Raw genomic sequence first — 22,625 nt, 5'->3', positions numbered from 1 at the left:
GCAATTCTTTGAAGTAATTACTCCATACATGAAGGATATCTTTTTCTCCAGTTTTCAAGTCTCCTTTATCATCTCTAATTACTTTTACAATATTTTGCCACCTTCTTGATATTTATTTTCTGTGTTTTAGTTTTACTCGGTATTTAGCTTTCTTACATATGTTTCTGTATTCTCTAAGAGCACAAGCTGACTTATTTCCCAGGAACTTTTGATATGCTTTCTTCTTTTTCTTCACTGCCTCTTTCACTTCCTGTGTCCGCCATGGAGTTCTTATTTTCTATCCTTGCAGACAAACTCACCACACACACTCTCTGGCTGAGTGAATCATTGTTTTCTTCAGGATTTGCCACTAAATCTCCAAGGTTTGGTTCCTGTACTCAACCTCTTTCATTTTTTCTTGAATAATGTTTGTGTATTTTAGTCTACAGTTCAAATCTGAGAGCTGCTCAACATTTATTCGCTTTAAAACTTTCTTACATTTTCTTCTTTTCAGTATGGAATTCAATTTTATCCTTCTCAAGACTAAATGGTGATCACTTCTAATTTCAAATCCTCTGTACCCTAGTGTCCTGCACCAGTGAGAAAATATCATTATCAACAATAACATAGTCGATGAGACTTTTCTTATTCCTTGCCTCTTCTCTCTATGTGAATTTGTGTACATTTTTATGTTGGAACATTGTGTTAGTAATAACCTGTCCATGTCCTGAGCAGAAATCCAACAGGTATTTACCATTATTATTAGCTTTGCTCTTTTCTCCAAATTTTCCCAAAATATTTTTGTATATCTGACAATCATTTCCCACTCTGCTATTTAGATCCCCAACAAGGACCAACTTTCCTTTTTTCATTGTGTTAGTTGCTTTCTCTAAAGACTCAAAAAATTCCTCCACTTCTACCTTAGTAGAAGAACCTTTTGTGGGACCATAGGCACAGATAAGTTTCATTGTCCAGTTCCCCATTCTGATATTTGCCCACATCACTCTACTTGATATTGCTTGCCATTCAAGAAAGATTAGCTTCATATTTTGTGTTCAGTACTATGGCTACACCTTCTTTTTCCTGATTGTCATTGCCTGAATATAACATTTTGTATTTATTGCTCAGAAAAATCTTACCGGATTTTGCCTTTTTTAATTCAGTCATCCCTATTATGTCGATCTGTTACTTATCCAGTTCCTCACCTAGCTCTATTTCTTTGCCATTCAGGCTTTTTATGTTGATAGTAATGATCTTTAACTCTGGTGATGTTGAGTTGGGGTGTGTTTCAGGATTTGTTCCAGTAGTTGACTTTTTTTGCTGTTTGCTCTTGTTCTCTGGCGAAAACAACAGAGGCCTTATTTAACCAGGTAGCACCCCATGTTGTTCGGAGCATTGTTCTTACTTTGGACAAACTGGAACTCTGTAGAAAAGAGAATACAAGAATACCAATCTTACATTAGCAACAGTAAATCTGAAAAATCTGGCTTGGCACAGCATGAAATAGACATGGATGACAACATCCTATGATCTATTACACACTTACTTCATCACTGTTGGTATAATTATGAACGCTTGATTGAAGAAAGCTCTGGGGTTTTACTTTATCATCCAAACTTGAATTGGAATGACTGCCTCTGTACATCTAAGATATGGGAAAATCTTATTTTATTTATACATCAATAATCTGTTCTTCTTTTTAAGTGGCTAATGAATTATCAGTATTTCCTCAATTATACCATTGCATTATACTCTTCTTTATACTCTTCTTGCAACTGTTGTTTAAGAGATGCTTTTGTCACGAGAGATTTCGTCAATTAACCCAAAAAACTCAAGAGATAGGTAAATTATTTATTGAAGGTCATATATTTCAGCCCCAGACCATCATCAGCGTGACAATAGAAAGAAGAATGATTATGACAAGATGATGTTAATGGATGAAAATGGTACATTGCTAACTCTTGCAGAGGATGCACTCAAGGTATTCAGTGAATAATTCATTAATGTTTCATTCTTGTGTGAAATCATGCAAAGCTCAAAATGTGGAGGAAATGGGAGAATACTTACTGGTGAGTGTGCAAAAGGTATATGAGGAGTTACTCAAGCTCAATGTCAATAAGGCAATAGACTATGAGATATTACTATGTGTCTTAAGGCAATGTTCCAGGATATTATTATTATTATTACCATGGGCTACTCCAGGAGTCCTTAGACTCATCGAGGGAGGCCCTAAACATCATGTTCACGCAGCTGTTCAACATTCTCACAGTATTTATCATACCTTGCCTTGAACTCGCTCACTGTCATAGCACCCACAACAGACTCTGGCAGCTTATTCCACTCATTTACCACTCTAAAAGTAAAGAACCCAGCTCTAACACCCCTGCTAACCACGCTCTTGCCCAGCTTCCATGGGTGTCCCCTAGTTCTCCCACCACCAGTCCTGATCTCAAAAATATCATCTGAATTAATCCTTTTAGCAATTTGAATGTCTCAATCATGTCTCCCCTTTTCCGCCTATCAACTAGTTTCTGCAACCCACAAATCTTCAACCTGTTCTCATATGGTTCATTCCATAGACCTGCTATCATCTTAGTCACTCGCCTCTGGATCCTCTCAACCTCCTCCCCATCGAGAAGGAACCGAGGTGACCAAATCTGGGCACAGTAGTCGAGATGAGGTCTTATCAGGGCTCGGTACAGAGGTACAATAACTTGTTTTTCTCTGCTCGTCAAGGTATTTTTCAACAACCAAGTGAGTTGATGAGCTGATTTAGCTACTTTCGCAATGTGCCCCCTAAACTTCATCTCCCTATCCACCAACACTCCCAAGTCCCTGGCCTCATCAATCTCCTGGAGTACAGTTCCACCAATATGGTATACTGCTGCAAATCTTTTCACTCCGAAATGCATAACCTTACATTTTGTCACATTAAATTGACATCCATTCTCCTTAGTTCAGAACTCCAATCTATCTAAGTCATCTTGCAAGACTTTGACATCTTCTGCATTCACTATCGCCCTACCCAACTTTGCATCATCAGCGAACAAATGAACTGTCCCACTTAGACCCTTCCCTATATTGTTAATGAACAGATTAAACAGCAGTGGTCCAAGAACAGAACTCTGTGGCACACCACTAGTCACAGGCCGTTTTTTGGACTCTACTCCTGAATAAACTACTCTTTGATATCTCTCCATCAACCACCCAACTATCCATCTCACCAACCCTATATCCATTCCCATATGTTGTAGTTTACGGATTAGAATTCCATGTGGTATCCTGTCAAACGCCTTTGCCAGGTACAGCAGTATCACTGTAAACCCATTTCCCTTATCCAGTTCAGCCGTCACCTTGTTATAAAACTTGAGCAAGTTACTCTACCCTTCACAAAGCCATGCTGTCCTCTGTACAGTATCTCATTTTCATCAATCCATTCCTGTATTTTTCCCTTGACTACTTTCTCCAAGACCTTGACAACGACTCCTGATATGCTGATCGGTCAGTAATTTGCAACCATAGTCTTGGATCCTCCTTTATGCAGTGAAACTATTTTCCCCTCTTTCCACGCCTTCGGGACTAACCCAGACCTGAGACAACATGGTCAAGGGTACTGATAATTCATTAGCCGCTTCATGCAAGACCCGTGCCGGTATACCCTCCAATCCCACAGATGTATTCACATTAAGGTTCTGTAATAGGCTATTCACCTCCACTTCATTCATCACAATTCCCATATAAACTAATGGTTCCTTCATTTTTTCAACGTCACCACCTGGATGATATACTTTTGCAAAGTGCGCGCTCCACTATATCGACTGGTTCAGTGAACTCTTTACCATCGTCATTCCTTAAAATCATTTTGCCATGTACAGTTTTTTTCTTGCTTGCAGCATATTGAAAGAACTGTTTGGGATTCTCTTTTGCTTGCATAGCTAGTTTCCTTTCATAATCGGCTTTTGCTGTTTTTACCACACTCGTTACCCTTCTGGCCTATACTTTATACCGTTCGTGTGCCTGCAGGTCACCCCTTTCTTTAAATTCCCTCCATAGTTGTTTCTTTTTTTTTGCAGCTCAAGCTTAATGGTGTTATTCATCCATTTAACCCCTCCTTGTTTCACTATTCGGACCTTAGGTATACAATCAGCCATAACCTCCTGTAAATGCTCTTTGATCACTTCCCATGCTCTATCGACGTCCAGCCCTTGCAGTTGTACATGCCATGGCACTGATCCAAGCAATCCCCTAAGCTTGTCATACTTGCCAGCACGGTAATTCCACATATACCCTGTCTTAATCACAAATTTCACACCTTTAGCCACCTCCCAGGTCAAGACCTTATGATCACTCTCACCAATAGGTGGCAACATGGTCATATTCATTACAGTCAAATTCTCAGATACTATTACCAGGTCAAGCACTCTCACACCCCTAGTATTTTCAATTACATGCTGTTTCAGATAGTTATCCCTTAATAATTGAATAAAATCCATTTCCTTCCTCACATGTGTCCTCTCCTCCTTCCAATCAATGTTACCATAGTTGAAATCCCCCATAATAATTACCCTCCTTCCACTCATTTCATCAATTTGTTTATGCATACCATCTCCACCATCTATTCCATCACCTGGTCTATAGCAGCACCCAACTGTATATTTTATTCTGCCAGTATCAATCTCACACCAAATAGCCTCAAATGAGCTCCTTTCACTATCCTGCAATACTTCAATTCTCCTTGGCTGCAGTTCATCAGCTATCATCAATAACACCCCTCCCCCAATTTTATTCTCTCTGTCCCTCCTAAACATACTATAACCTACACATTCTATCCCACTAACTATATCATCTTCCGTCAGCCATGTTTCACTAATGCCAATAACCTGTGGCCAGGAAGAGCCAATCAAGGCCAAAAATTCTTCCTTCTTGTTCCTAATACTCCTGGCAAGGAGTTTTATTTAACTGGATATATACAACTGCTTGCAGTTGATGCAAAACTGGGGAGAATGATGCAGATGTTGTGGCCTTAAAGAAGGACTTCATTAGAACTAATAGTTCTGCTTACATGCTCACTTGCACAGTGCTGCAGAGTGTAAGATTCTGAAATTTGGTAGGCAACAACAGGATACAAAGTGTACATGTAATGGGGAAATTTTGGAGGAAGATAAGACGTGGGAGTTGTGGTGGAGAACAACCTGAAGTTCAGAAGTCACATTGCACAAGCCATGACAGGTATTAAGTTGTCACATTAGATTATCGCTCTGATGGATGACTGACCTTAATGTGCAGAAATAGAGGTTATACTTCCATTATACCATGTCTTGATCAGGCCTCATATGGGTTGTTGTGCACAGATTTGGTCTCCTGATTTTCGTGGCTATAAGGATATATTAAAAAAAACATCCAGAGAAGACTGAGGTGGCAGCTGGATTTTGAAATGCGGGATATGAAGACAGATTGAGAAAATGCAATTTGCAAAGTCTGATGAATAGGAGAAGGAAAGGAAATATGGTTCAGACATTTAAGTTGATAAGGGATTGTTACTGGGTTAATGTGTAAGAAATTTTCCAGTAAAATTGGAGGGAAAAACAGATCAAGAAGCCAACCTGGCTTCTTGATCTGTTTTTCTAAGGAGTTGAGTGAGCAGGTGCTTTGCTTGTTAGAACTGGGGAGTGGAATGCATTCTTTACAGTATGGACAAATGCTGATATATGGGTTTGAAGTACAGCTTGATAGGTTTTGCTTGTAACAGTGTATATATACCTCCTATGATGAATCTTTTGACTCCATGAAGGGCTTGTATTAATAATAATAATAATAATAATAATAACAGATATTTCATCTTACATATCATAAAATACATAATCAGTCTGAATGAAGAACAATGGTGAGGAATTTTGTTCAGTAGAAACACTACAATACATGCATTATATCAGTGAGAAATGGGGTTATGGGGGTAAAATATTAATTCACAAAAAAAATTAAATAAAAATAAAAATAAACCTTTTTAATCCAATCGAAGATAATTTCCCAAACTTTATTTGATGTAAGGCAGTCGATTAAGATTTACTTAGTGAGGGACAGCTTCAACAGTTTCTTTGAATAAACTTTTGTATTTAAACATAGATGTGTTTAATAGTTCATCCAGTTACATTCATGGATAAATAGGAAGATGAGTCAGTAAATGTGTTTCTAAACTTCAAAATCATATCCCACTTATCTAACCTCACAAATCTGGCCTGGCACAACATGGAGTTGACAACACTAGCCATGGGATTCAGTAGGTAAACATCAAACTATTGCATAGATCCAAGTTTAGATATGAACATTATTCAAAGAAAGTGCTGAAGCTCTACTTCATGACCAAACCTTTATTGTAATGACTGCCTCACCATCAACAGTATGGGAAATGATATATCACAACAATGCAATGTGGACTAAACCTAAGTAATTCCCTGATTGTTATGAAAAACTTGAGTTTCTGGAAGAAACTCCAAATTAAATAGGCTTTGTTTAGAATGTCAAATACCTAAAGAAATGATAAATTATTAAGTTAAAGGAAAAACTTAGTACACTTTAAAAAATGGTTATTGGAATTAAGAGCTTAATGAAATTTTATGAGAGTAACACAGATCCAAAGGTCTATATTGGTAATGATAAACAATTGTTTACCCTACACCCATGGAAAATGGGTTTTTAATTCTGCAACTTAATAAAATCAACTGTAGAACTCTCACTATTTCAGACAAAAATATATATTGTTAGGAACCACGAGAGCCGCAGTTGTCCATCATACTCTCTTCTCCTAATGGCTGTGAAAGTCATTGATAGCCTTGGATCAACTATCTCTAATAGTTAAGGGTGGAGTTGGCTGCCTGTCAGTTATCAAAAAGTTTAGTCTACACAGCCTCTTCTGCTGCTCTCTTTGAGGATTAAAAATTGCTAGCAGATTTTTTTTTGATAATCTTTATCAAAATTTATATATAAAGTTTAAGAAACTGACAGTCATCTGTGCTAATTGTATACTAATCTTAGCTTTTCACTAGGAAACCAGAAATAAAAATTAACAAAAGAATAATTATAATGAAGTTGACATCCAGATGTAAATGTAAGTTTCTGTGGTTAAGCAGTTCTGTAGGTAGTTTTCAGTATTGAGACCACATATTAATATAAAGAGTTTATTAAAAATAAACAATTAAAACACCCGACAAGTTTCATGTGTTTAAGACTTGCATCATCAGGGTTAATGGTACATAAACGTTTTACACAATAAAAGCTTATTGACAATTAATTACACATATTAGATGTTTTTAATAACTTCACAACTGTTAAATAATTGAGAAACCAGAATACAAATGATATATTCATTACTGTATGCATGCTGGAACATTGCTAGTTGTTGTCACGTTCTGTGCTTCACGTGTGCTATATCCTACGTCCGTGGTAGTTAAATTTTTGATGAGGACAGACCGCACTTAATGTAAAATCTAGCCTTGATTTTTATTGCACTGTGTAGGGATTCTAAGCATTTGTGCGACTTCTTTAAATTTTCTTGTGAAACAATTATTATCAGTGTGTAACATGTTTGTCTGTTGCCAGAGTACTTGATGGCCAGTACTAACTGTGTGGAATGCTAAACCTGATTTGTGCTTCCTTCTTTTTTCAATGTCTTTTACATGCTTAGACATGCGGACCTCTCCGACCTTCCCATCTGGCTTACATAACAAATGCCACAAGAGCAATGAATCTCATAGATGCCTGGGTTTTGGGGATGATGTGGCAGTTTTGGTGGAATGCAGGAATCTTGATATCTTTTGTAAAGGTAGAAATACCACTTTTATGTTGTACTTGCAGAGCATCATACCCACTTTGTCCGTGACATTTTTGATGTACAGCAGCATGATTGCATTCTTGAAATCTTGCTCAAGTAAGGGAATTGTAGGAGCTGTATTGATAATTTTTTTGATTATCTTGGGCTCAAAACCATTAAGTGCGAGGTTCTGTGCCAGGTAGTGCAATTCTTCATTTCTTTTAATTGGTGTGCTAGATAAATTGTATGCCCTATCTCGCAAAGTTTTAATTATGCCTATTTTTTGCAATGGATGGTGGTATGAAGCGGCATTTAAAAATCTTCCTGTTGTGGTGAGTTTTCTGTATACGGAGAAGGATTACCTTTTTCCTCTTCGTTTACTTCAACAAGGATATCTAGGAAAAGTAATTTTATGTGCTGTTCTAGTTCCATAGTGAATTTTATATTGGGATGCAAGTTGTTTAGATAATCTTTAAAAGCAATCAGCTCATCTACTGTTCCTTCCCGGAAAAATAACAAAAATATCATGAACATAACGTAGCCAAACTTTTGGTCTTTTTTGATAGGTTTTTAATGCTTTTGTTTTGAAATTTTCCATATATAGGTTGGTAAGAGCTGTAGAAAAGTGGGGGGGGGGGACTTGTCCATGGCAAGTCCTTCTTTTTGTTCCCAATATTTGTCTTGAAAAATTTAAAAAAAAAAAACAGTGTTTTCCATGCAGTGTTTGAAAAGTCCTACAGTGTCTGGTGGGAAAAGGTTTCCAAGTAGATTCACTGTGCCATTTCTGGGTACACTGATGAAGACTGACTATATTGAAACTTGCTAAGATGTCTGAAGGTTCTATATTTATGCCCTTTACCTTTTCAATGAAATGCAAACTAATCTTTATAAATGATTCTGTTTTTTTTCCTATGTGGTGTTATCATGTTCGTCAGATATTTTGCTAAGTTTGAGGTCGGAGAATCTCTCCCATCTACAATTGGCCATAACAGAATATCTTTTTTATGAATTTTGGGTGCTCCATAAATTCTTGGGACCAATGGATGTTTTTGATGATAAAGATCTTAGGTAACTTTTTGATCAACTCATTGGTTTTATTATGTGCATGCCATGTGGGATCCCTGTCTAAGGATGAATAGATATTGGAATCTTCTAATAGGATGTTCATTTTCTTGTGTATTCCTCTGAATTCATTACTACTGTTGCATTTCCTTTGTCTGCCTTGATTATTACTGTCTGTTTATCTCGGCTTAATTCTTTAAGGGCTATGGATTCCGATTTAGGTAAGTTTCTAGGCGGTACTTTACATTTTAATAATAAAGCTGAACTTTGTATGCAGATGAGATCTGCTGAATCTCTAGGAAGATTGTGGATTCCTCAATTTGTGCTATGTCTACTTTTGGAATATTCTGTGCAGATAAGGCAAAATAAAAACCTTTCGTTAGGAGATTTTTTCCCCCATTTTTGACAAAACTTTGGAAGAAAGATTAAGCGCCACTTTAGACTGATCTAGATGTTTTTCCTTGTTTTTCTTTTTCTTGTTGAAGCAAGTTAAATTTTTTTATTAAATTATATTTCTTATGGCAATCACCGTAGATTTCTTTGTTGGACATAATTCTATCAATGTTCCCATAGGTTGGACGGTAGCAATGTAACCAATTCACTATGTACAGTAAATGTATTTTGGTCTATCTTTGCAAGCTCTGATATAGTGGCTGTGATCCTTTCTCTTAAGATAGCTCATTCTGTTTTTTTTGTAGATTCTATTTGCTTTAGCTGAATGGAATGCATGTTTAATTCTAACGAACTTAGGTACAACATCATAATCTCTGCATCAAATCAAAAACGTTAAGTGTTTGATGAAGTTATTATGTTTAATGCGCAAGAAATTGATAGTTGATTAGTCAAGAATATTGATTAGTAAAGTAATAAGACCAGATTAGTCTGTAAAAGTCAATTTTGTTTTTTTGTATGTTTTTAAATGCAGTATTAAAAAAAAAAAAAAAATCTGTATTCTTACAATGTTAAATCCACTGTGAAATTCTGTAACTTTTATTTGCATAAATTTTACAGCTTATTTTATTAATTTTTAATTTTTAATTAATTTTTATTATTTTCAATATATTAAAACTAATTAAATCCACGTGCAAGTCTTATTTGTTTTTGTGTTCCAGGAGGTATTTAATCCCAATATCAGTGGCAAGGCGAAGAAAATGGCAGAAAAGAGGAGCAAAGTTGCATATTTATAATGATCACATTTTCATTGCCCAGCACTTCTCAGGGTAATGATGATATCATTTATCTTCTTAGTTTTTCCATATGGAAAATTAGTACTAGGTACTAATTTTCAGTGTGACAAATTAGTACCAATGTATTATAAAATTCTGATGTTATGATTTTATAAAACATTTTGACATTGTTATGAGATTATTTTTATTAAAATATCTACTCAGAACTGGATATGAGAAAAGAAATCATCTCTTCTTTTAACCATTTAATTTCCACCTCATATCATGTATTTTACTAAATGTGTACAATTTCTGATGTTTTATCTGAAAATAAGATCTGTCTATGCAGATATAATTGGTATGAGTTGCTTAAAAACATTAATATATTCAAATACCTGGGTGAAATTAAAAAATAAAATAAAACTTGAAATAATGAAATTGTACACATTTAGTAAAATACATGATATGAGGTGGAAATTAAATGGTTAAAAGAAGAGATGATTTCTTTTCTCATATCCAGTTCTGAGTAGATATTTTAATAAAAATAATCTCATAACAATGTCAAAATATTTTATAAAATCATAACATCAGAATTTTATAATACATTGGTATTATAAAACTTTTAACCATTTAATTTCCACTTCATATCATGTATTTTACTAAATGTGTACAATTTCTGATGTTTTATCTGAAAATAAGATCTGTCTATGCAGATATAATTGGTATGAGTTGCTTAAAAACATTAATATATTCAAATACCTGGGTGAAATTAAAAAAAATAATAAAACTTGAAATAATGAAACCCAAGAGATATTTGCAAACCAGTGTCCTCCATGGAACACCAACACTCATTGCAGAAACACAACACTAACTCAAGATGCATTTGAAAATAACTGATAGACATCTCACATTTTTCAATTCCTCTTCACATCCCTTCTACTTCCTTACGTGACCTTTATATAAACATTAAGAATAGCTTCTCATTCTCCCACTCCCTGTTGCCATATATAATATCTCCCCTATATCAGATAGGCTCTCTCTCCAATTTATATTCCAATCATATTATCTCTGCTCCTCTTGTGTGCCAAGCTCTGCAAAGTTGGAGTGATCAGAGAAACAGTTATCATGTGGTACATCAGGAGAGAAAATGAAAGAAAAGTAAATGGGAAAAACTGTAACTGGGAGTAAGGAAAAAGTATTGTATAGAGATTCAGTAAGAGGTGTGCTTAATTCAAAAGTGATGAAAGCATGCTTCCCACATGCAAAGACTGAAGCTGTTAGTTTGGAAAGAGGAGAAGTGGAAGAATTGATTGTTTTGGGAGACATAAATGATTTGAAAGGTGAAAAATCGCCAATGAGAGAAGGTATGAAAGAGTGGCTGATAGAAGCAAAAAAGAAGAGCGAGAAAGTAAAGATTGTGAGTCTTCTGTGAATAAGGGGCATAATAGTTAATGAATCAATGAGAAGATTGTGCAGGAGGGATGGTGTGCAGTTGGTAGATGTATGGAGTGAATTTGATGAATGAAGGTATATTACTGTATGCTTGACAAACTGCATTTGAATAGTTTTGGAGTTAGATGTTTGGGAGGGGGGAGAGAGTTCTGTGAGAGCTTGGAAGTACAGACTCAGGGAAACAAGAAATACTGGGAGGGGGGGGATGCAGTCTAGTGTAGGTTCAGCTAGACCTGAAACAAATGAGTATGCATATAGAAATCATTATACAATGCTGAATGTAGTATCACAAGTTTCAAATCCAAATGGGCTATAAAGACATTATACAAAGGTAAGTGCAGGTGTAAGAGGATGTTAGGATGCATGTACATGAAAGCTAAAAGTGTCAAAAATAAAGGAGAGGAGATTTTAGCATTTTTCAGCTTTACTTGGCCAAAACTTAGTCATCAGTGAGATCAGAAAATGATATAGTTACAGGGCTAGAATGTAAAGAATATTGCATTTTCAGGGAGGATAGAGGGAATAGGATAGGTGGTCACATATTGCTAATGATAGCTGAAGAACTTCAATAATCAAAATTAGAAGTTAAAGGGGATATTAGTTCTGCTGGAGATGGTTCATTTGAGCCTGTTTTTTATGAGATAGAGGCCAATAGGACAAAATATATCGTTGGTTGCTGCTATAGACCAGGGTGCCTAGAGGAAGATGCAAATACTGTGCATTGGCAGATTAACACAATGAATACAACTGAGCATTATGCAAGACTTCAATTATGGAACATAGTTGGAGGGAGGAAAGGGAGCATAGCAAGATAGAAGTTGAATTTATACAGTTGCTAAGGTATAATTACATGAAACATGTTATAGAGGGGACAGTGGATTTGAAAGTGCTGGATTTGGTAATCGCATCTGAAGATGTATTTATAACCATGGTAGACATTCCTCCTTCAGTCGGGGAGAGTGACCATACAGTCTTTTGCTAGGAAGTTGCTAAACTTGTGGAATTCTGTCAAGAAAGGAGTTTATGCAGAACAACAAAGCTGGTAATTATGACAGACTTAGGAGGCATCTTGGAGTAGTGGCATATTTTGAAGGTGCAAGGAAAAAATGTCAGTAGTGCATGGAAAGTGGTCAATGATTGTTTGAGAGAAGCAGTATGAGACTACATACCCAGGATCAGGAGAATAAACCAAGTGGTAAATAAATGGATGAGTAAGGATATAATTCAAATGCTGGGAGGGGGGAAAAAACATTGTGGAGGAAATATAAATCAAAAGGTGTACATACTCATGAGCAGTACAGTGCAAGTAACACTGGTGACTAGTATGGCAAGAAAGGCCAAATGAAATTGAAAAAATTACCTAAGTTGACCAAAGTAAATCCAAAAGAGTTTATTCATTATGTAGCAAGCAAGATGGAAAATGACTACAGAAGATGACTTTAATCAATGCTGATTATAGGAAGGTGACAGAAGCAAAACATTCATATACTGAGTGATCACTTTTGCAAAAATGTATCATCCTGGTGGAGATTTTGCAGTTATTGATGTGACACTCATGTCAAAATGGAATTAGATGAACAGGAGGTGATCCACATATCAAAAAATATCAATGTAAATGCAGGAATGGTATTGGATGGCACATCATCAGTGTACTACATGAATGTGCAAGAGAATTTGCATTACCTCTATTGAACTTGTTCAAATCTAAGTCTTAGCTCTGGCAAGATTCCAAAGGAGTAGAAAGAGGGTAAAATAGTTGCATTACATTAAAGTGTTCCAAGACAGAAGTAGCAAATTGCACACTAATTAATATTTCAGGAGTGGTGGTTAAAGTATTGGAAAAGGTGGTTAAAGGAAAAAACCCAGCAATGGGTGGATAGCAGTGGCGTCGCATTCCCATTTCGGTTGGGTGTGCTGTCGTGTGGGATGCAACCTGCGCTACAAATTTCACATCAGTTTGACCGTATGCATGGGTGTGCATCCACAGAAAATTTTCCGGGGAGGGACAAAGCCTGGATACAAATAATTACATCGATAAATTTTTATAATTTTTGATTTAATTAAATAATTACATCAATAAACGTCTTTTAGCATTTTTTGATGTAATTATTTGTCGATGCAAACTATAAACACATTTTCATTTTACATTGATTTTAATGATCTTTAAGAATAGGAAAGAATAAGTGTGAGTAGAAACTTTCATTAATGGTAAACGAATTATTAATAATTATCATTTGTGATATTTGTGTCCTATAAGTTGCTAGGTAGAGCAAATAGCATGATCCTATAAAGTCTAAACATGAATAAGTGAATTTATGATGGCATAAAAAAAACTTATGAATAGAGAGAGTGTATTGCAGGAATAAATATGGTTTGATGGAGCAGCAAATCATCTCATAAAATTTGTTGCATATGTTGTGTGTATTTCTCTGGTTTGTGTATATTTCGCTCCATTTTACTGAGACTCAGTATACATAACATCCGATCATTATTGGAATTATCCACACTTTCGGGAATCCTACATTCATTAGTTTTTTTTTTTTAGTATCAGCAGTTCTTCTGTGTTATCAATCTCACATATCCTGGTATTTTGTTGTAGATCAAAGTCTCGTAATACACAGAATATTCATTTTTATTCAGGAATAGATATTTTTTTACTGTCTGTTGTTTCCGAAGACTATAATAAAAATGTCTCTAAACCGTTAAAAAACTTTGCAACCAAACAAAACAGATGCTGTATTGCACAAGCAAAGAAAAAACAATTAGCATTTTTCTCCTACTTTCAAATCTTCCGTTCCAGAAAACATGTAACAGCTGTTTGTAATACAGCCATCAGATACAGAAAGCTCTCAACTCATGACAAGTGACAACATTCAATTGGATTCGTTGACACAATAATCAGTCACAGCCATGCTGGGTTAGCTCAAAATGTTAGCTCACCCAACCTCGCCTTCTCAGTGGTTTTAAAATACTAAAACGCTATGAATTTGACCCGCGGTGCCCTCTTTACATCTTTTCGAAGGGCTCAAAGATTTATGCATTTTGAAAGCACACCTAGGCCATTAACCCAAATGTGACGCAATGTTTACACATCAAAAAGTGCCCTCTTCATGAAGCACTAATGCTTTATTACCCTCGTGAAGAGGACAATGAAGCATTAGTATATTGTGTTCAATTTTATGAATCGCGCAAGTCTGCAAACAATTGGGCGAGTCTTTAATGGGAATAAATGCAAAAATATAATATTGGTGATACTGATATTTTGTGGATGAGCACTACACACCTAGCACACCTGGAATATTTGCCCCTGGTGGATAGGTATATGATACTCTATGCGGCAGCATGGCTTTGTAGAAGGTAGATCTTGCATAGTAATTTATACACATTTTATAATAGTGAAAGAAGCAGAATTAGATAAGGAAAATGGCTACACTATGATACTGCTGGCTTTTGCAAAGGCATTTGACAGAATATCACATAAGAAAACTATTACAAAAGTTGGAGGAAATGGAATGGTTATCAGACAGACATGAGAGAGTAGTATATGTTGGAGTGGAATCTAAGAGAATGAGGGTGACTAGTGGAGTGCATCAGGGTTCCACGCTAGGACTATTACTCTTTAATTTACTATGTAGGTTCCAAAAGTTTCCTGCCTAACATACAAAATTCGCACCAATTTTAAAATGCTGTGTGTGACAGGTAGCACCATCTATGGGGAGGGTTAGTGTACAAGTTGAACTCTCTGTCTGCATTATTCAGTTGGAGGCACTCGTTTGACTAACAAGTGGCATGCTAAGTGGCTGTAATGTTAAAAATTGAGTACCACACTGTGATAAAGTTTTTCACTAAAGAAGGGCTTTCTCTAGTGCTATCAAACAGTGACTGGATGGTGTTTATGGGGAAGCTTCTCTTTCATATTCCACCATGAAGGAATGATGTGCTAAACAGTTTTGCCTAGGAAGAGTACATCGAAGATGATCCTTTTGATGTTCGGCCTGTGGAAGTGATGACTGAGGAAAATGTCTCTCTTATGAGAAGGAACTGCTCAATGAATATCAAATACTGAAAGGCAGAAAAATGGATTGGTGCTAGAAAGGATTGGTAGAACTTTGAGGCTCCTTGACAATATTGACAGAAAAAAGTTGAAATACTTTGGCCACATTGAAAGGATGGAAGGAGGACTTCTCAAACCAGTAATAGAAAGTAAAGTTCCTGGAAAAATAGGAAGAGGTAGACCATCAATGAGATGGATGGATGGATGGTGTGTGTGTCTAGAGTGACTGATCTTCAAATAGTTGATCAGTCACTGCAGATAGGAAAAGCATACAACAGGACCACCTGGTGAGGACTGGTATGGCACATCATTGAGCAACTTAGTGACTATTCAGCACCTGATGTCCAATAAATAAATGGAGATCAAATATTAGCTGATATGATAATTATTGTCATTTGTGGTTTGATAAGCCTGAGAATGGTGAGCATTGTTATCAGGGTCATGTTTGTGTTAACCAAATCTTAGAAATTTTGCGACTGTCATTCTTGTTTAAATATGAATGTTGTATGAAAGTCTTACAAGATTCTTTAAATTTTCTTTCGTACCAAGCTCTTTGGTTTAAGAGTTGTGTGCCTTTCTGGTCAATCCTATGAAATGTTTACAGAGCATGATTAGAAAGACCAGTTTCCCCATGGTGGATATGGTTTTTGTGTTCTTTACTAATATCTTTTCTGTGTGTCCGGTTTCACCTATCTATGAAAAGTCACAAGTATACGTTTCATTTTGTATTCTTTCACCACAAAAAGTCCAGCTAGGCAAGTTAATTAATATTAGACATTGTGTTGCCTACAATAGTATGGTGCTGGTTATTTTCATGTAGTATGTTTATATTTATACATTCCTGAAAATGACATTAATGTAAATGTCAAAACATAGAATTTTGGTGCTATTTAAGGTATTTCAAAATGGTAGGTTCTTCTTATTGTCCATGCCATTATCCCATTTCACTTGGGATCAGCTTTCCTAGTCCATAATTGCTAGGATATTCTGTCCTGAGTCATTGATGTCTCCAGATAGGTAGTTTGGAGGTTGATTTTTTTGTAAGGATATCTATGTTAAACAAGGTCTACCATGTCCTCTTGGTTCCATATATGTTTCCATCATCTTCCACATCATGTGATGTACAGGGCATCTTATGACATGTCCAAACCATCTAAGCTGGCACTCAGTGATTTCATAAGCAATCAGGTAGATTAATTTTATATATTTAATGCAAACACTGTTCAAATAAACTGAAAGAAGGATTCTCATCATTCATGAAATAGGTACCTGAAAGCAAAGTAACTTCTACAGTAAGTGAAAAATACATATAGACTTGTGGACCATCTAGCATTTCTAAAAAGATGCCAAAACAGCAACATGATCCCTAATTGCTTCAAGCTCAAAGAAAATGTTTGCTCCAACACAGCACTCTAGATTTCTTCTCACATGGGATAACCTTTTGAAAGGTGCAAATTCAAAAAAAAAAAAAAAAACACCCAGAATACAATAAAGTAACTACAACAGATATCTGAATTACTTAATCAGCACATCTGGGAAATTCTAGAAAAATTTACAACATGGTCTCATATTACCTGAAGGACAAAGAATACCTTGTTTCTAAACTTGGTAGCCGAAAGAACAACTAAGGATCAACTGCTGCCAGTCATTGACTCAAAATCAGCCTGTCAAGCCATACTCTTAGTAAAGGGGAACTTTACTATTCAATAAAGTCCCAAATTTTGCACTTTCACCTCGAACATTTCACAAAGTAAATGATTTTATCATGTTGAAGAAAGACTGACACTGTAGGCAAGATTTGACTAGACACAAGTGGTTTATTAAAAATATCCAAACAACTGTAAATGAAAGGTAGCCATAAAGTCACTCAAAAGGAATTACACATTACAAAAGCCTACAACATAAAAGATTCCCTGCAGAAAATGAACCTACTGGTTTCTAATACCAGTATTTACATAGCTGTCGACTGCCATTCCACAAAAACAATCAAAGAAATGGTTTTGGAATTAGATGTATAGAGAAAGTGTTATTTAGTGAGAGTGTGGTAGACAGGAAAATTAGAGATATTACAGAGGATGAAATCTAGCATGTCTGGCCACCTCTGTGATAAATGAGCATGGGTACAGTAATGATTATGCAATGCCATATGGGATTTCACAGATCTCCAATTAAAATAGGTTGGTAATGACATTACACAAGGGTAACTATAGGTACTGAAGGATGTGGAAATGCATGTCCACAAATGCAAGAAGTATCAGGAATAAGGGTGAGGAGTTTTTTTGACATTGGTAAGCTCAACTTGGCCAAAAATTATAGTATCACTGAGACCTGGTTGACACTGAAAATGATATAGTTACAAGCTTAGAATGCAAGTAGTGTTGTATTTTGTAGAATGTTTATATATTCTACAATATATAACATTCTACAATGTTATATATTGCAGAATGTTGTAGTGTTGATATTGTAAGGACATGAGGTGGGATATTGTTGATGATAGGTGCAGAATTACAACCAACAAAATTAGAAGTTAGAGGATATTAGGTCTGAGGGAGATAGTTCATTTGGGGATGCCTGATGTGAGATAGAGGCAAATAGGACAAACTATGATGATGGGTGCTGCTATAGACCAGGGAGTCCACAGGACGATGTAGATGCCATGTATCAGCAGATCAGCACAATGAGTGTAGGCTGAACAATTATTATGGGAGAGTTTAACTATGAGGACAACGATTGGACGAAGGAAGGGGCGTAGAAAGATGGAAGTGGTATTTATACAATTGCTAAGGGATAATTACATGAAACAACATATTATAGAGGGGACAAAGGGTTTGAGGGTGTTGGATCTGATAATAGCATCAGTAGATATATCCATAACCAAGGTAGACACTCTGCCTCCATTTGGGGAGAGTGACCATGGAGTCTTGTTCTGGGAAATTGCCAGACATGTGGAATTCTCTGTCGGGATGACTTAAGATGACTTAAGTCATCTTGGAGCAGTGCCATGGCTTGAGAAACTACAAAGAAAGAATGTCAGTGGTGCATGGGAAGTGGTCAGAGATTGTTTTGAGAGATGCAGTATCAGATTGCATACTGAAGGTCATTAGGATAAACCAAGTGGGAATTGTGTGGATGATTAGAGATATAAAGCAAGAGCTGCAAAAAAAAAAAAGACAGCACTGTGGAGGGAATATAAAGAAAAGAAACCATACCCTCAAGGGTTCACTTTAGTGAGTACAGGAGCGGCAAATCCGAGGCACCTGGTGTTGGACCGTGCCTTACTTTATGTAATATACATTTGTATATTATCTGTAGACTGGTCCCTACTCTTCTTTCTTTCTTGTTGTTCCTCTTGCTCCTTTCCCCCAATGCTATTAAAGTAGTCGAGGGCTAGGGGTGAATCTTTCCTATTATACTATGTTTTTTCTATCTCACGCAGTGGGAGTCTGTTTTCCCTTCCAAAAGACAGGTTTCGGATGCCTTAAGGTGACAGCCCCACCATTGAACTCACCCTGCGAAAGGTTGGTAGCTATCCAGGGGAAATTTACAATTACTCACAAAGCTCTGAAGAAGAAAAATAGGATGGATTTTATTGGAATTGACCCGGCTAATGGACAGGGACTTCTCTTTGAGAAATTAAAAATAGCTACTTGGAATGTCTGTGGAATTACACACAAAATTGATGAGCTAAACAGAGAACTAAAAAATAGAAACATTGATATAGCAGCAATAACCGAGACAAAAAAGGAAAGGAAGGGATCTCAAATTCTGGAAGATTATGTCATGATCTTCTCCAGAGTTCCAGAAGACAAATGGGCTTCATCTGGGGTTGCAATTTGGATTAATAAAAAATGGAAAAAAAAATTTCGGATTATACTTGGGTATCAGACAGAATAATCAAAGTTAGAATGAAAATTATGAATCAAACATTCAATATTTTTGGAATTTATGCACCAGTAGATGGAAATATTACGTAAGAATTTTATACGGAAAACTTCGGTAATGTATTGATGAAACAAATAAAAATGAAGCAACAATCTTGATGGGCGATTTCTATTTCAATGGAATTTTATTAAGAGACTTCTGCGTATTTATAGTCTGAAAATCAGCAATACTTTTCAGGCATTAAAATATACACAAGTACACACGGGAAGCAACAGGAACTAAATCAGTAATAGATTACATTATTATTAACAACAAATTAAACAGTAATATCAAGGATACAAAGGTTTTTAGAGGAGGTGAAATTAATAGTGATCACATGTTCACTGTGATCAGATTTGAATTCATAAAAAGAACCACATACTTCAAAAGAAAAAAAGATACTGTACCAACATCTAATAAACAGTTTAAAATTCTCCTCCTAGAACAGGAGAGTATCAGAAACTTATATAAAAGCAGAATAAGAGATAAAATAAAACCAACCACAAACAATATTGAAACTGACTGGAAAAATATAAAGGAAACCATACTAAATGCAGAAGAAGAAAGTTTAGGATATAAATCATAGAAAAACAAAAAATGGTTCAGCTCTTGATGTCAGCTCTTTGCTTTATGCGGATGATGTTATACTTCTAAATAAATCCGCTACAAGTCTGCAAGATTCTCTGACTAAATTGAATAGCTGTTGTAATAGATATGGTATGAAGGTCAGCAATAAAAAGACAAAGACAATGAAAATAGGCAGAATCATTGAAAATGTCAACTGTGTTGTGAATGGAGAACCTGTGGAACAAGTAAAACATTTCAGCTACTTAGGCACAATTTTTACTGAAGATGGTAAACTAAATATAGAAATAGACAACAGAATCAGCAAAGCTGGTATCGTGGGAAGTCAATTGAATAAATTCATATGGAATAAAAGAGAAATTAGTCGGAACACTAAATTAGCTGTATACAAGACTGTGTTCAAACCAATTTTAACTTATGGATCTGAGAGCTGGGTCAGAAGTAAAACACTTGACCAAAGACTAGAGACCGCAGATATGAGAGTCCTGAGAAAGATTAGAGGCGTGAACAGATGGCATCAATGGCAATATCATATTAAAAATGAGGATATTAGGAAAGAACTTGACATTGTCAGCATCCAGGAATGCGTTAGCAGAGCTAATCTCAGATGGTATGGTCACTTAAATAGAATGGGAGAGGAAAGATTAGCAAAACAAGTGTTCTCTGCCAGGTTGGCAGGAAAACGACCCAGAGGAAGACCAAGATATAGGTGGATTGATACGGTACAAAGTGCCTTAGACGATAGAAATATAAGATCTGATAATGTTGGAGTCTTGACAAGTAACAGACTGATTTGGAGGAAAATTGTAGATAGGAAGTTAGTAATGATGTAATTTTTTCATGTAGTACTGTCATATCCTGTACACCCCTTGAGGGTACATGGCAGGAATTTGATGATGATGATGATGATGATGATGATGATGACTATATAGAACAGGGGGTCAGCAACCAGCGGGCTGCATGCAGCCCAAACATGCATTTTTGGTGGCCCATAAAAGGTTGACCATACTTACGTGGCACGTATGTTGAATTATTTAAATAATACATTTTATAATATGAATAATAAATTAAAAACAATTTTATACCTATACTTCGTGATATCGCCGTGCAACTTGGCACGAGTCAACCGTGTCAGTCATCAGGAGTGGGGATAACAAAGGCGATTCATCCAGCGGCAACCGAGATTTGGCGCACTTCTGCAGTCGCGTTCCTTGGTCCGTCTTTTAATATAATTTAATAATTCAATAACATCAACTATTATTTTCAGAGGATGTATATTTGTTAAAATAATTTCAAAAATGGGTTCAAGAACATGTAAAATTGCAGATGAAGGAAGAAGGTTTAACGATGAACGGAACAGCAACTATTTTTTTATTGAAAAAGGGAGTAAGCCCCTTTGTCTTACTTGCCATAAAAGTGTTTCTGTTATGAAAGAATATAATATCAGATGTCATTACGAGAATGAACATGAAAGCTAATACACAGATTCGAACCATGAACTTGGAAAAAATCAAATTAATAAATTACAAACTTCTTTGACTGCTCAGCAAAACATATTTAAGAAGCAAAATATTCATAATGAATAGATTGTTCGTACTAGTTATGTCGTAGGGGAACTTGTCATGAAAGAAGGAAGATGTTATAAAGATTCAGAATTTATTAAACGATGTTTATTAGCTGGAAATGAACAAATATGCCCAGAAAAGAAGACATTATTTCAAAATATTAGTTATCTGCCAGGACTTGTACAAGGTGAGTTGAAGAAATTGGTACCAATTTATTTGAGCAGCTTAAATTTAAACAAAATCATTTGCTTGGAGTGTTACGCTCAGGCAATGGATGAAAGTACTGAAGTAACAGTGTAAATTTTATCTCTTCTATTATATTATCTTAATATTATATTAGTTTTATTAAATTCTTTATAATCTTATTAAATCTTTATTCTTATTAGATCTTTGTCTGCTGTGCCTTTGTAAAATATTTACTTTTCTTTATTCTTTACTTTATTTTTTTGATATCTATCTATCTATCTTTTATCTGTCAATCTGCTTCCATACCTCAATTTTTTCTTGCCCCCCCCCCTTTCTGCTGTTAGGTAGACCTCGTGTAATAAGTCTATCTAACGTAACAGTCCCTGAGCAATTGCAATATCAATTAAGAAATTTATTTGATCTTAACGACTGCGCCACTTAATTGATCCTTTTAAGTTTGAAAGTCAAGGCAAAAAGATAACAAAAAATAAGTTAATACTTCTAAACAATATCTTTATATGCAAGTCATGGCTTGTAACTTTTCGCTATTCCTGCAGACTCGTTAATATTTTCGGGATAGTGCATTGACTAAGGAATGAGAACCAGGTAATTACAAAACAAAAACGTTTATTATCAAACTAAAAGATATGATACAGAGCATATAAAAGTTGATTAAAGATTAACTTAATCAAAGGCACTTTAACACACAAAATTACTTCCTATCTGAGCAACAGAAACTATAGTGCTTTCACTATCAGAAAAACCTATTGTGCCTTGATATTAAGGTGTCTTCTATGACACAACTTGGCTTACAAGCATGCATAAATATTTCAGGAGGGATTACATTA

The 22,625-nt window shown here is 35.7% G+C and overlaps 1 protein-coding gene across 5 annotated transcripts in view; it reads left to right on the top strand.

Moving 5' to 3' along the window:
- LOC150097846 (uncharacterized) overlaps positions 1-22,625 on the top strand; it is a 452,334-nt gene that overhangs the window by 402,313 nt on the left and 27,396 nt on the right. For all 5 annotated transcript variants that reach the window (XM_090406149.1, XM_090406148.1, XM_090406147.1 and 2 more), the window contains one exon: positions 9,961-10,068. In XM_090406149.1, the coding sequence (XP_090262275.1) occupies positions 9,961-10,068 (108 nt within the window). The remainder of the gene's footprint in view (positions 1-9,960; positions 10,069-22,625) is intronic.

The sequence above is a fragment of the Typopeltis vanoorti genome, chromosome 16 (assembly GCF_054136105.1).
Source record: "Typopeltis vanoorti isolate ZY-2024b chromosome 16, IOZ_Tvanoo_1.0, whole genome shotgun sequence".
Classification (NCBI taxonomy): domain Eukaryota; kingdom Metazoa; phylum Arthropoda; class Arachnida; order Uropygi; family Thelyphonidae; genus Typopeltis; species Typopeltis vanoorti.
The sequence above is the reverse complement of the archived record's forward strand: the minus strand, read 5'-3'. Positions and strand labels throughout refer to the sequence as shown.